The sequence below is a fragment of the Amphiura filiformis genome, chromosome 3, assembly GCF_039555335.1.
Source record: "Amphiura filiformis chromosome 3, Afil_fr2py, whole genome shotgun sequence".
Lineage (NCBI taxonomy): Eukaryota > Metazoa > Echinodermata > Ophiuroidea > Amphilepidida > Amphiuridae > Amphiura > Amphiura filiformis.
The window spans coordinates 32,018,993-32,030,503 of NC_092630.1; the positions used below are offsets into that span (position 1 = coordinate 32,018,993).

The 11,511-nt window shown below is 37.1% G+C and overlaps 1 protein-coding gene across 1 annotated transcript; it reads left to right on the forward strand.

Annotated features, from left to right (window-relative positions):
* Positions 1 to 573: 573 nt before the first annotated feature.
* LOC140148378 (uncharacterized) lies at positions 574 to 8,857 on the forward strand. Its single transcript, XM_072170307.1, has 7 exons — positions 574 to 1,098; positions 1,442 to 1,641; positions 2,309 to 3,069; positions 3,581 to 3,637; positions 4,044 to 4,171; positions 7,118 to 7,777; positions 7,988 to 8,857. The coding sequence occupies exons 1-7, from the start codon at positions 820 to 822 to the stop codon at positions 8,246 to 8,248; spliced, it is 2,346 nt and encodes a 781-aa protein (XP_072026408.1). The 5' UTR covers positions 574 to 819; the 3' UTR covers positions 8,249 to 8,857.
* Positions 8,858 to 11,511: the final 2,654 nt, after the last annotated feature.

Genomic DNA, 11,511 nt, shown 5'->3' on the forward strand with positions numbered 1-11,511 from the left:
AGAAAAATATGACTTGAACGACAGTTGAGGTCTGTCCTGGTGACCCCGATCAAGCCCGTCATTCGATCGAATACGCTGATTTATGGTATCGAATAGGTCGGAGAACTCATACCTATGTCCATATTAAAAAAGAAACGAAAAGAAAATTAAAAGAACGGGTACTGGCTGTATTGCTTTAATAAATTGTGCTCAAAGTTTATTGGGGATTTTTTTCTTTTTTTCTTTCTTTTTTTCATATTATCTTGTATTGAAAGAAACTGCCTACGATTCCGACATATGCAAGGAGAGCCTTGATCTGGCAATAGACATGAGAGGAAGAATTTCGTAATTCTATACACAATGTCATATGACTTAATCACAATCATTTTCACTATTGTGATTAAAGTGTGAAGTTCAAGTACATACATTTAGAGCGTACATGAAGTTGGACAAAGGTCACATAAAAACAAACACTGGAATAAGCTGGAATAGTCGAATATCTGGCGTACAATGTATGTGATATTGATATAGTAATTTTGTTCCGGTTTCGATACATATAGTTCTCAATTTTAAGTAATAGTACTCTTTGAACGCAAGTATGTCAAGGAAGGCAAGAGCCCCGGAAAGAGATGACGAAAAAGATTATCCAATTTTTACTTCACCGTCGTGAACAGAGAATACCATACATGTAACTAATTGTTGATGTGACACAATTATATTGAAATAGTTCTAGTCGGTGGTTCCATTCAACTGAACTCAAGCATGTTGAATAAAAACAGAGAAATCCGCGGTATGTAAGCTTATGTACATGTATAATTCTCATTAAACCGACCTTAAAGCATGGCAGACGCAACAGACTCGGACATAAAACATACTAAATGGTCGGTAAGAGGACATTCAATTAACGAACTTGTCGCCAAATTCTCGCTACCTATTCTGGTAAAAGCGGTCAACTCAAGTAAAAGCCATGGAACTTCTGGTATTGTTGCTCATGAAATATACAGGATAAAACGACTGCTTCGTGTACAGACTATCAGAGCTCACTTAATGTCGTCGTCGGAATCTGACGTATTGCCTTTGGAGATAAGGATACCAAAAGATTACCGTGGACCATTTCAGGTAAAGGAAAATCAAAAGGCTATATTACAAAGGTCATTCAATTTCACCGCGGGTTTCACCGTGGTTTGCTTGACAACATTAATTAAAGTCGGGTTTAGCAAAGTACTCAGAAATCAATAATTGGGGCCCGATATTATTTTTGAATGTAGATTTATTTAAAGGGCATAGGCTATATTCAAAATTGATATACATAATAAGACCGGTTCGGTCCGTAGTTATAAAGTATAACCTATAATATAAACTATAAACAATTATGTTTTCATAACATAATAATCAATATCGTGTGTAAATGTTTTCACATGAGCATTCAGTTCGGTCTTCCTATTGTTTCACCTTTGTGTAGATAACACCAGTTGAATCAAGCATGTACAGGGATGTCAGCCTGGAAGATGTAGTCAAATATAGACCGAGATATATCAAAGTAGTGAAAACAGTCTCTAATATAACGACTGGGGTTCATATCGACCTCAACGCCGGTGATGAACTCGAAGTCATAGGAACAAGAAAGAGGGCGACTAAAACAGGTCTAAAAGATTACCTCAAGTAAGTGAACTAAACAATATCACACAATGTAACATTAGACATTACGAGTCGATTGTTTACAACAAACAATTCTCTTATGGTGATACGTACTGGGGTGCCACGAACCATTTTTGTCAGTTTTAGGTATTATAAACTAAAACACTTTTTAATGTTCGAGAGTAATATGTATGAACTCCTAACAAAATGCAATCTTTAGAAGAAGTGTTTATCAAAATATTGAGTTCCAACATTTTAGTTGACATTTTCAGTACAGTATTTATTATTGACCGTTTATTCATATTCTAATGTTTTATTATGGAGTGTCATTAATTTTTGTTATTATATTTGCTGGACATGATGTTTTTATCATTTATTTTCTTAAAACTGAATTATAATATGTAATGATTTTAATATGTAACTTATGAGTGTGTTCTTATATGCTATTTTATGTAGTTTAATATTTGAGCTATGTTCTTCTGTTTCTTATTTTTTCATATGTAAGCGCCTTGGGGTTGTGTTTTCAATGTAAGGCGCGGTTTTTATAAATCCCACTTATTATTATTATTATTAATATTCTATTTGTGACAATCTGTAATCGAATTGAGAACAAAATGTCAAATTATAATTGTCTTTATATTAATACTTTATTTGTCATATAATTTTGCTCTCGTTTATTAAATGTTGGCAGACTACGAAAAAAATACCGTGAGTTTATCTTGAATCCGGACTGTGAAGGAATGTTCCAGGTAGTGGAGGACAGTACATTATACACCCTACACGACATTCTGGAACGATTTCCACTTCCTCAGAAAGTCTCCCTAGTGAACATTGAAAGCCACAGTGAAGTTCTTTTAACCCTGTTTCCATCAGGCGTATCAGAAGCTACAACTCTTATGCTCAAAGACAATGTGCAAGATGAATACGTCGTCGGTGAAGACCTGCAAAAACAGATTCGCGCCATTCTACATATTGACGCTGAGCTGTACTTCTATGTTCCGGATTCAATTAGCCCGTCTTACGTGGAAAAAGAACAACTGAGAATGACTAAAAAGAAAACCGATGGTGATGTTGATAATGAGCAGATTTTCATTGATCAACTTATATGTCTGGCTAAAGACACACCTGTGATATGTGGAGCTGCTGGAGAGGTGTTTAAGAAGCTTTTTCTTCACCCAAGAACAGCAACTTCCCATGTTAGTGAGCATGGTGAGTCGCCTCAACATTTGCTGTCTCTTTCAGAAGAACAAGGTTGTTACACAAATGTAGAAATTCGTCCAACCATTTCTAGAGATCAGCAGTTCGGTAAAGTTGGTGTTGGCCTTCCGATGCGTAATGATATGCCCGATTGTCCCCCTCCAATCCCTCCAAAGCCACCAACTGGTCAAGGAGATAAACACAATGTAAAGCTGCTCACACCAGAAGAAACCCGCGATGTCTTTGCTGATAACAGTGAGTATAGTTTGAACAACAATATAAAAAAACAACCACCCAAAAAAAACCACTGCATTTTGTAGAATTGCAATATGTTCTTTCATGTTTTATGTTTTGCTTGCAATTGAAATGTAACAATTCATGAAACTGCTAATAATACTGACAATCACTTTGTTCATTTTAAGATTGCGTGAATAACATATTTCTTTCACCTGTGCCAATATGGCTGGTAATCTTGGTAATGTGAAATTATTTCGATTCATATCTGATATAGCAAATAATACACGTATAAAGGTTTTCGAGTTCAATGTTTTGGGTTGTATACATCAAGTCACACCATCCATTATGTTATATTTGTAATGCTTATGGCATACATTTACTTTTTACACTTCCTTGTATGTTGAAACTGAAAATTATATTTGAAATGTGTAAAAATAGAAAAGACATGGAAAACAGATTCTTTAATTGTTTTGTACCTCAGTAAACATGGACACCAATGGAAATAATTAGGACTATTTATGTTTTTCAGGCAGCGGAAGGCGTGAGTGTGAAAGTGAACCACTCTATGATGTCCCTGAAACAGGAAGTAAGAATTATAATGTTTTCTTTCTTATGTTATTTATATTCAGTACAAGCTTAGTTTTGCTTTTTTTCTTCTGTCTCACTTAGCCCAACCTCATTATCATTGGGGGGGGCAGGACTTCTAAACCGTGGAATTTTAGAATGAAAAGTGCCCTTGTTGCGCAGATTTGTTTGTATAAAAATGTACCTAACCTTAGAACTTGCCCTTTTTGGATGTTTTGAATACTGGATACCTAATCACCAAAATGTGACCTTTTGTCAATGTTCTCCCACTTTTAGACCTTTTATTGAACAAAAATAGCAAAGAGTGGACATAATTTGTGGATGGGGGGGGGGGGTCCTGGGCGTTATATTTCCATGTTAATATCCCTTGTATATATTTTAATGACTTGTGTTGTGTGCATTTCCAGGTGACCACAGTGATGACGAAGACGACGACGATTATGAGCAAATGGCATACGACGATGAAAATGATTCTGATTCTGGCAACTCTTATGAAAGTATTCCCCATGATATGGAAGACACGTTGTTGACCAATGTAAGCTATTATTTAAAACAGAAAACTGGAGAATCGGTGTCAACATGGTTTTAAAAATAATACACATTGATCATGTTGGCGTCTTGTTCTATATACCCCGGATTCTGTCGGTAACGGTCCGTCCTAATCATCACCTTATCGCATTGGCGGTTATGGGTAATTACAAATTTGTTGAATTAAATATAATACTGGAACCGTCTGCAACTTGCTACGTCGCATTTGATACCATCAGACTTACTGACCCGCTGGACTGGTCCCATCATGACAAAAATTATGTCGCACTCCCCTCTTGTTATCGTGCAGGTTGTTCCACTCTGTCCGAGATCAGAAATGAATGAATGAATTAAATGAATGAAATGAGATCACGGCAGATGGCTTCCTTTATGCTTTTCATCAGTCTTGTGCTACAGCTCGTATATATCAAGAGTAATACATCTTCGTTGTGTATGTTGGAACCAACTCAGGTTGGAGGAAAACGCCATACTTCTCTGCCTACAGTGTTAGTTAATTCTGGCTTTCATGACCATGATGACATACTATAAATCCGTACCCCAAGTTTGAGTGTTTCCCTTTTGGTTGTCTATCTTTGACGAACTTGCCGTGTTTCGATTGTCCAATAAAAAATGGGATTCTAACGTAAGCTCTGTAACAGTTGTGTTGGGCTCCTTTTGGTCTTTGTACTTTGTGGCTTTGAGAAACGTCCACATCTGGGTGCAGCCAGTATTGTGATGCAGAGGATGATTTAAGGAAGCCCCATCATGCACTGCAAACGTGTTATCACTAGAGTTTCAACTGCCACTTTACTTTTCAAATCCCATTGAATTCTGTGCAAAAGATGTTGTTTAAGAATTGTGCGTGTGTCATTATTACTTGGTCGATTTCAGAACAAAAGTGATGTATACATAAAGGATAATTCACACCTTCTGTAGGTAACATAAAATGTGAAATCGACTAGCATTTTGAATGCGTTTTTATTGTAAATATATCAGTCCAAATTCAAATTTAACCATGCCCGTCAATGCAATGTGCGAGCAGTGGTGTCATGTTCACTCACACAGCTGTCAAAGCTAACCGCAAGTCAACACAGTGGCGTGGTGGGAAGTGCTTAAATCATCCTCTGATTGTGATGTATCCCCATTTGCTTCTGTCTTGTTCGGTTTAGGTTGCGGCTTATATATGATCTTTCCCGTGTATCTGATTTTTGATTCTGCGATTTCCATGGACGTCGTCTAGCTGCCTCTGGTGCTCTTGCACCGTGAACAAAGTACTGCCGTTTGAGCTTCCTCACAGTTGAAATAGTCTTTCTTTTGGTTCAATCTGTGCAAGAACCCAGTCGTTTGTTTGTTTGTCTTGCTAGGTGAGACTTACTATGCGGCGGTATACCACACAGGTATCGTTGCTTGCGCGAGAATTGTTATAAACTCCTCAATTGTATCACAATGCATGATAAGGTCCACAATGATCAGTGTGCGTGGCCTTTCTGTACACTTTGGATGTTAGCGAGCCATCGTTCTTAACACTAATCAGACAATTTAGTAAAGCGGCGTGTTGTCTGTAAAACTCTGAGTAAATTACATGTTGAGTTCTAAATTATCATGATTATTAATGTGTTGTGTTAAACAATATAATTCAGTACGCTCAATTGACAAAACGTGGCCAAATTTAGATATTACACCAAGGTATGAACGGACGGAAACCGGTGGCCCCATTGCGCATCCATATGGTTGTAGACGTATAGATGGTATTAGAAGTTAGTATATGATATTTCAAACAGATGCTAACTTATCATTCTTATTGACGTGTTAAACAATTGTCAAGGTGTCATCGACAAAACGCAGCCAAAGTTTAGATTTTACACCAGGGTATGAACGGACGGCTTTCTGTTCAAAGCTCTACATATACAACTTTTGGGGAAATTGGTGACCCTATTGCACATCCACGTTGCTTTAGACGTAGGTGGTATTTATAAAAGTAGATGATATTTCAAACAAATTCTGACAAGTACCACCATTTGATCCGTATTCAGATTTATTAGGTAGTATCACTTTTCAAACACTCTATTACAAATGTGAACATGGTGAATGCAAATTCAGATCGAATACATGCGAAAAGGGCGCTATTATGTGATGATGTTACTGTTTCAACTTCTTCAAGTATCACCAGCACGTGGGTCTGTTGCTTGTAGAAGTCTGATGGTATCAGACGCAACGTAGCAACGTAGCAATGCAACGCAACGTAACGTAACGTAACACAACGTAACGTAACGTAACGCAACGTAACGTAGCAAGTTGCACAGTATTTTAATTCAACAATATTTCAACGATTGGATGACTAAGGACATCCACTATTCTAAATCGGACTCATGTACCTTATTGGCAAGTCAGCTAAAGAACCTGTTTTAAAATATTTGGATCTTCTTAGATTTCCGGTGCACAGTGTGCCATCATGAAAGAAGAAGACTGAAGGATTTACAACACCCTTCTTTGTACAATCACTTACTCACTAATTTCTATTCAGAATTCAAATTTATTTAAGTTAATGGATATTTTTTTATTAAATCAATAGAAGTTATCCACTTCACTCATGTGTGACTTCTAACAAAAGGCGCTGATTCCCGTAGTATTCCTCATTCAAACCAATTCAATGCACGACCTCGGAGTTACCTGCATGACTTTGGCGGGCTATTTTGAAACAGTCATGGTTGCACATGCAGGTACTTCTTTTGAAAGTCCTAAACAAGGTATAGCAGTCGTTGATAGGATATGCAGCTTATAGAACATGGATAACCTCTATGGATATAATGCGAGATACTAGGTGTGATTTAAAACATTTAATAATTTACAGTAGAAACTTGTTTTGTTATAGTATGCAATATTTAGAAAGTATCTAAACATCTTAAAGCATCTCAATTTCATTATGCTTTGATACATTTCGACGTTGTTACAGGTTTCAATTGAAGACAAACACCAGATGGAAGATGAAAAGTCTAATGGCGAAACTAAACCTGAATACGAAAATACCGCTCGTGCTCATCCGATAGATAGACAAATCAAACGAGCCGAGGCTCCACAGTTTCCGCAAGCCATAACTCATCAAGAGACGAATTATCCATACCCTCGCACTGTGGCGGATAGTACAGAAATATATGATGCCGTATCTGATGATATTCCTCCGGAGCTACCACCTCGGCTCTATCTTCCCTCTTCAGCAACAATATCAGCGTCTCCCACTATTGATCCAAAGTATGGAAAAGCCCCAAACACCCAGATCAGTGAAGTTTTTAGGAAATCAGTTCGTGGTGTCGATAGACTACCATCATCACCAATCCCTGATGTGCCACCAAAACCACCAGGCAGGCATAGTTTCTTTTCCGCGGAAACTTGTTCCGTTCAAGCGCAATCAAGACGACAACAACGGCGAGAAACTACTAAAGAATGCTGGCAACCACAGACCGCAACACCAGCAACCTCGATCAGTCACCGTGGTTACGAAGTACACCTACCGCCGATGTCGGATGAAGGACGTACAGAATTGGAAACTTCGGAAGAAGTTCGGAAAAACAATCGTTCCAGTCCCCAACAACTCCCAGACCTTATAACAAATGAGGTAAGATCCTTAAACAATTCCACACCTGATGTTACCCATGTTGTTACCGCCTGTTGTTTTGGCAAAATCAGCCAAAATCAGTCTCAGGCGTGAATTTGCATGAGAAACATTAATCAAACTTCAGATAATCAACCTCTCTCGCTCCGAATATGCATCGCCTCCATTTTGTTTGTTTCTGAACTTCATTTATTGTTTTCTTTGTTTTTCCAGGGACAGATGGAAACAGGTACAAAACCACAACTTCCTACGAATCAGGAAGAACTCAGAAAGTTGTCGGTTAAACAAGTCGTGAAGGTTCTTGAGACACTCAAGTTTGATAATGACGTCCAAGCACGTTTTCAAGAGGATGGAATAGATGGAGAACTATTATGTTCTTTGGAAGAGGGTGATCTGCGACAAGACTTTGGGCTTTCAAAGTTTCATGCTCTGAAAATAGTCAAATTCATTAACGGATGGAGACCATTGTTGTAATATCAATACGACCAAGACTCATTATGAATTGAATCAATATGCTATTCCATATAATCAACACGTCCCAGTAGAAGACATAGCATGGCAATCACAAATGTTTTAAACATATTTACGTTGTTTACTTCGAAAACTTAAGATGACATTGCTCATATCACTGCATTATGATATGTTCTAGGATTGGTCAAAATTCACAATATGAGAGAATTTCCACAAAATTAATATTAGACAAAATGTTCTTCAGTGGGTGTAATCAATCACTGGAATAGCAATATATTTATCCGGATTTGCTTTCTTGATTTGATATCTCAGGTAGACGCTATATTTTATATATAAAATGCTAGAGTGAACAATAGGCACCTAGGCACTATAAAAGGCACCCACATCAGACATATCGAATTGCATTCTGAATACGAGGAATATCCTGATGATATCAAATAATTTAGATTTTTTGAAATTCGCGATATAATACATATTTTATGGCAAATTATCAAAATTTGATACATTGTTTAAAATTTTGTGATATTTAACAGTCCTCGAAGTAAACTTAATCTAATGATATGTAGCTGGGAGGAAAATCCGACGATCATTTATATTGCTCCCTCCCTTACCCCCCCCTACAAAATCTTTTCCCTGTCTCTCTTCTCATTTCTTCGAGCAATAAATAACTCAGCTGAATAAAGGTCTACCTAGTCTATACTGGAAGTAAATATAGCTTCAATCTTCAATCCCCGTGTATGCGATATGCATATGAGTAGACACTCGAGTAGGCATCAAGTGTCTATTCTTTTATAATCTGGTTGAAATATTTCGATGATCTATATTTGTTCACAGGGAAATAAGCTAGTGCTAATTTGGAAATCGAACCCGCGCTTTCAAATGTAGATTGACTTGTTCGACTTCTCTGCTCGTGAATATTGCACTGCGAAATTTATAAACTTCTTTTGTATACTTTGATCAAGGTATCTTCAAACCTGATATTCTGTGGTTATGTAACAAACTGAAATGAAAAATGAAAATGCTTTCTTTAAATTTCAAGTTTCTAACAAAGGGTAGAAACAAAGATATCGATAATGATGTCAGTCAAGAGCTTAGGCAGGATAGGAAACCACGTGAACAAAACCAAAACTAAAACTCAATATTTGAAATGACCGATTGTAGTTGCTTTGTACACATTTAAACTGGAAATTCAGTATTCAGTCACATGATACCCTGAGTATATGGAAGAACGTGTGTGTGGGTCGATGGATTAGAGTGGCGTAGGTCTTTTCCCTTTTGATACCGCTATGGGGTATGGAGATCGCTCAGGGGAGGCCAGTCTTCAACCCGTTGTGTGTGTGTGTGTGGGGGGGCTAAATGTACACGTGGGAGGGGCCGAGTTCGTAAACCCCTACGAATGAGGACTTCTGTGTCTTTTTCCTACTAACTGCACGTCCCTACAAGTGGGGACGTCCCCAATCGTTGTTTCTATGCCTAGGGCTCCTCCCTATGGGTGACAATGTGAAAACTGGGTACTCTACTACTGGGTGCTTTATTGGGGTAGGGCATAGATAGTGAAGGAAATCCACTATCTATGGGTAGGGTGAGGTCCCCGGTTGTACTACACACAAAAACACACAGGTCCCCAATTGGTAGGAGTTTGGCCCCAGTCGACACACAAGTCCCCAGTTGTTAAAAAAGAACTGTGTGTGTGTTCCCAGTTGGACACACAAGTGGGTAGGGGTGGTGTTGAAATTGTAGCATTTTCACAGCACAATAATAGTAAACCAAATTAACTTACACGTCTCCATATCGGTTATTATAATTATAGTATTATCATTTATTCTTCCTCAGAACACGTCTTTTAATACAAAACCACGTTCAATGAAATATTTACAAAACTGTTTTTGCTTTTCACGTTATTAACACTGGAACATTCACAATCAGAGCGGGTGAGGAGACAGAGGGCCCAGGGAGGAGGGAGAGGAAGGAGAGAAAGAGAACGAGAAAGATGAGAAAAGGGAGAAAAAGAATGGTCACATTAGATATGTAAAGTTTATTTTATGTTTATATTGCGTTCATTTCCTTTTTAGACTTGAAGCGAACACCAGCGATAATATTACTCGTAAAATACAGTTTCAAATCTTTACAACTATATTATATAAAACACAATAAAACAACGTAAAACACGCATGTAATACAGTTTCAAACGGTGGGAGTCGGATAAATACATAAATAGTATGCTGGTTTTACCACTATTATATATACATTTATAAAAAAAAATAACACGATAGGAAAACACTGTTGGTCAAAATCACAATTCTCATGTACGGATACAATCATAATCCATATTTCACTTCATAATATACATTATTATTTTATACATTAAAATACATGTTATTGTGATTCTTTTGGTCTCTTTAGTAAAATAAAATCCCCCAATAACATCCAAGTTACCATGTAATATTCACATAAAAAGATGTTGATTCATAATATTTAACATTTGATTGATGAAACCACCTGCATAAAGTGACGCAAATGACACGGCAGGGTTGTCAAGTTATTTGCATATTGGGTTTGACATTCTTTTCACTCTATTCTAGCTGTTTTAGTATAATGGAATCGACCAATGTCAACGATCCTGTAAATATTCCAGAAGTACATGACTATGTTTTACATCGGTTTGTATCTTATTTACTCAGGAGTGCGTCTCATTCGCAAGTTAACTTACACTGTTAGAACATTGGGTAAAAAAACAGTCTGTAAAATTTTACCCAACATAGGGTCAATGTTACCCAACATTAGTTGTCAACCCGGTGTTTCTCAAAATTTACCGGGTAAAATGTTCACCCACCGGTTTATTACCCAGTGTTCTAACAGTGTACCCATTCAATATTGAAACATGAGGTTAAGATATTTGTCAAATATAAGTTAAAAGATCTTACATGATACATGTATGTCCTCAAGTGAACTGTGACAATAAGTTAAGATACAGTCAGTCCCACAACCTTCTGGTTACATTTTATATATCTGTCCAAAGTTACAACAAATTTTATGCATATTCCTATTCTCAGCACTGAGAATTTGAAGGAAAAAGTAATACATGATATTTTATCGAGACAACGAAATTAAAGATACATTCAGTGATCCCAGCACAAGTGTGAAAAATTAAAATTGTTTATAAATTGATAAAAAATAAAGGATAAGTCATTCAAATTGTCATTTGGTATTTTTGAAATGACAAATTTGGCAAAAAACGAAGTAAACACCAGTATTGACGAAGTTGA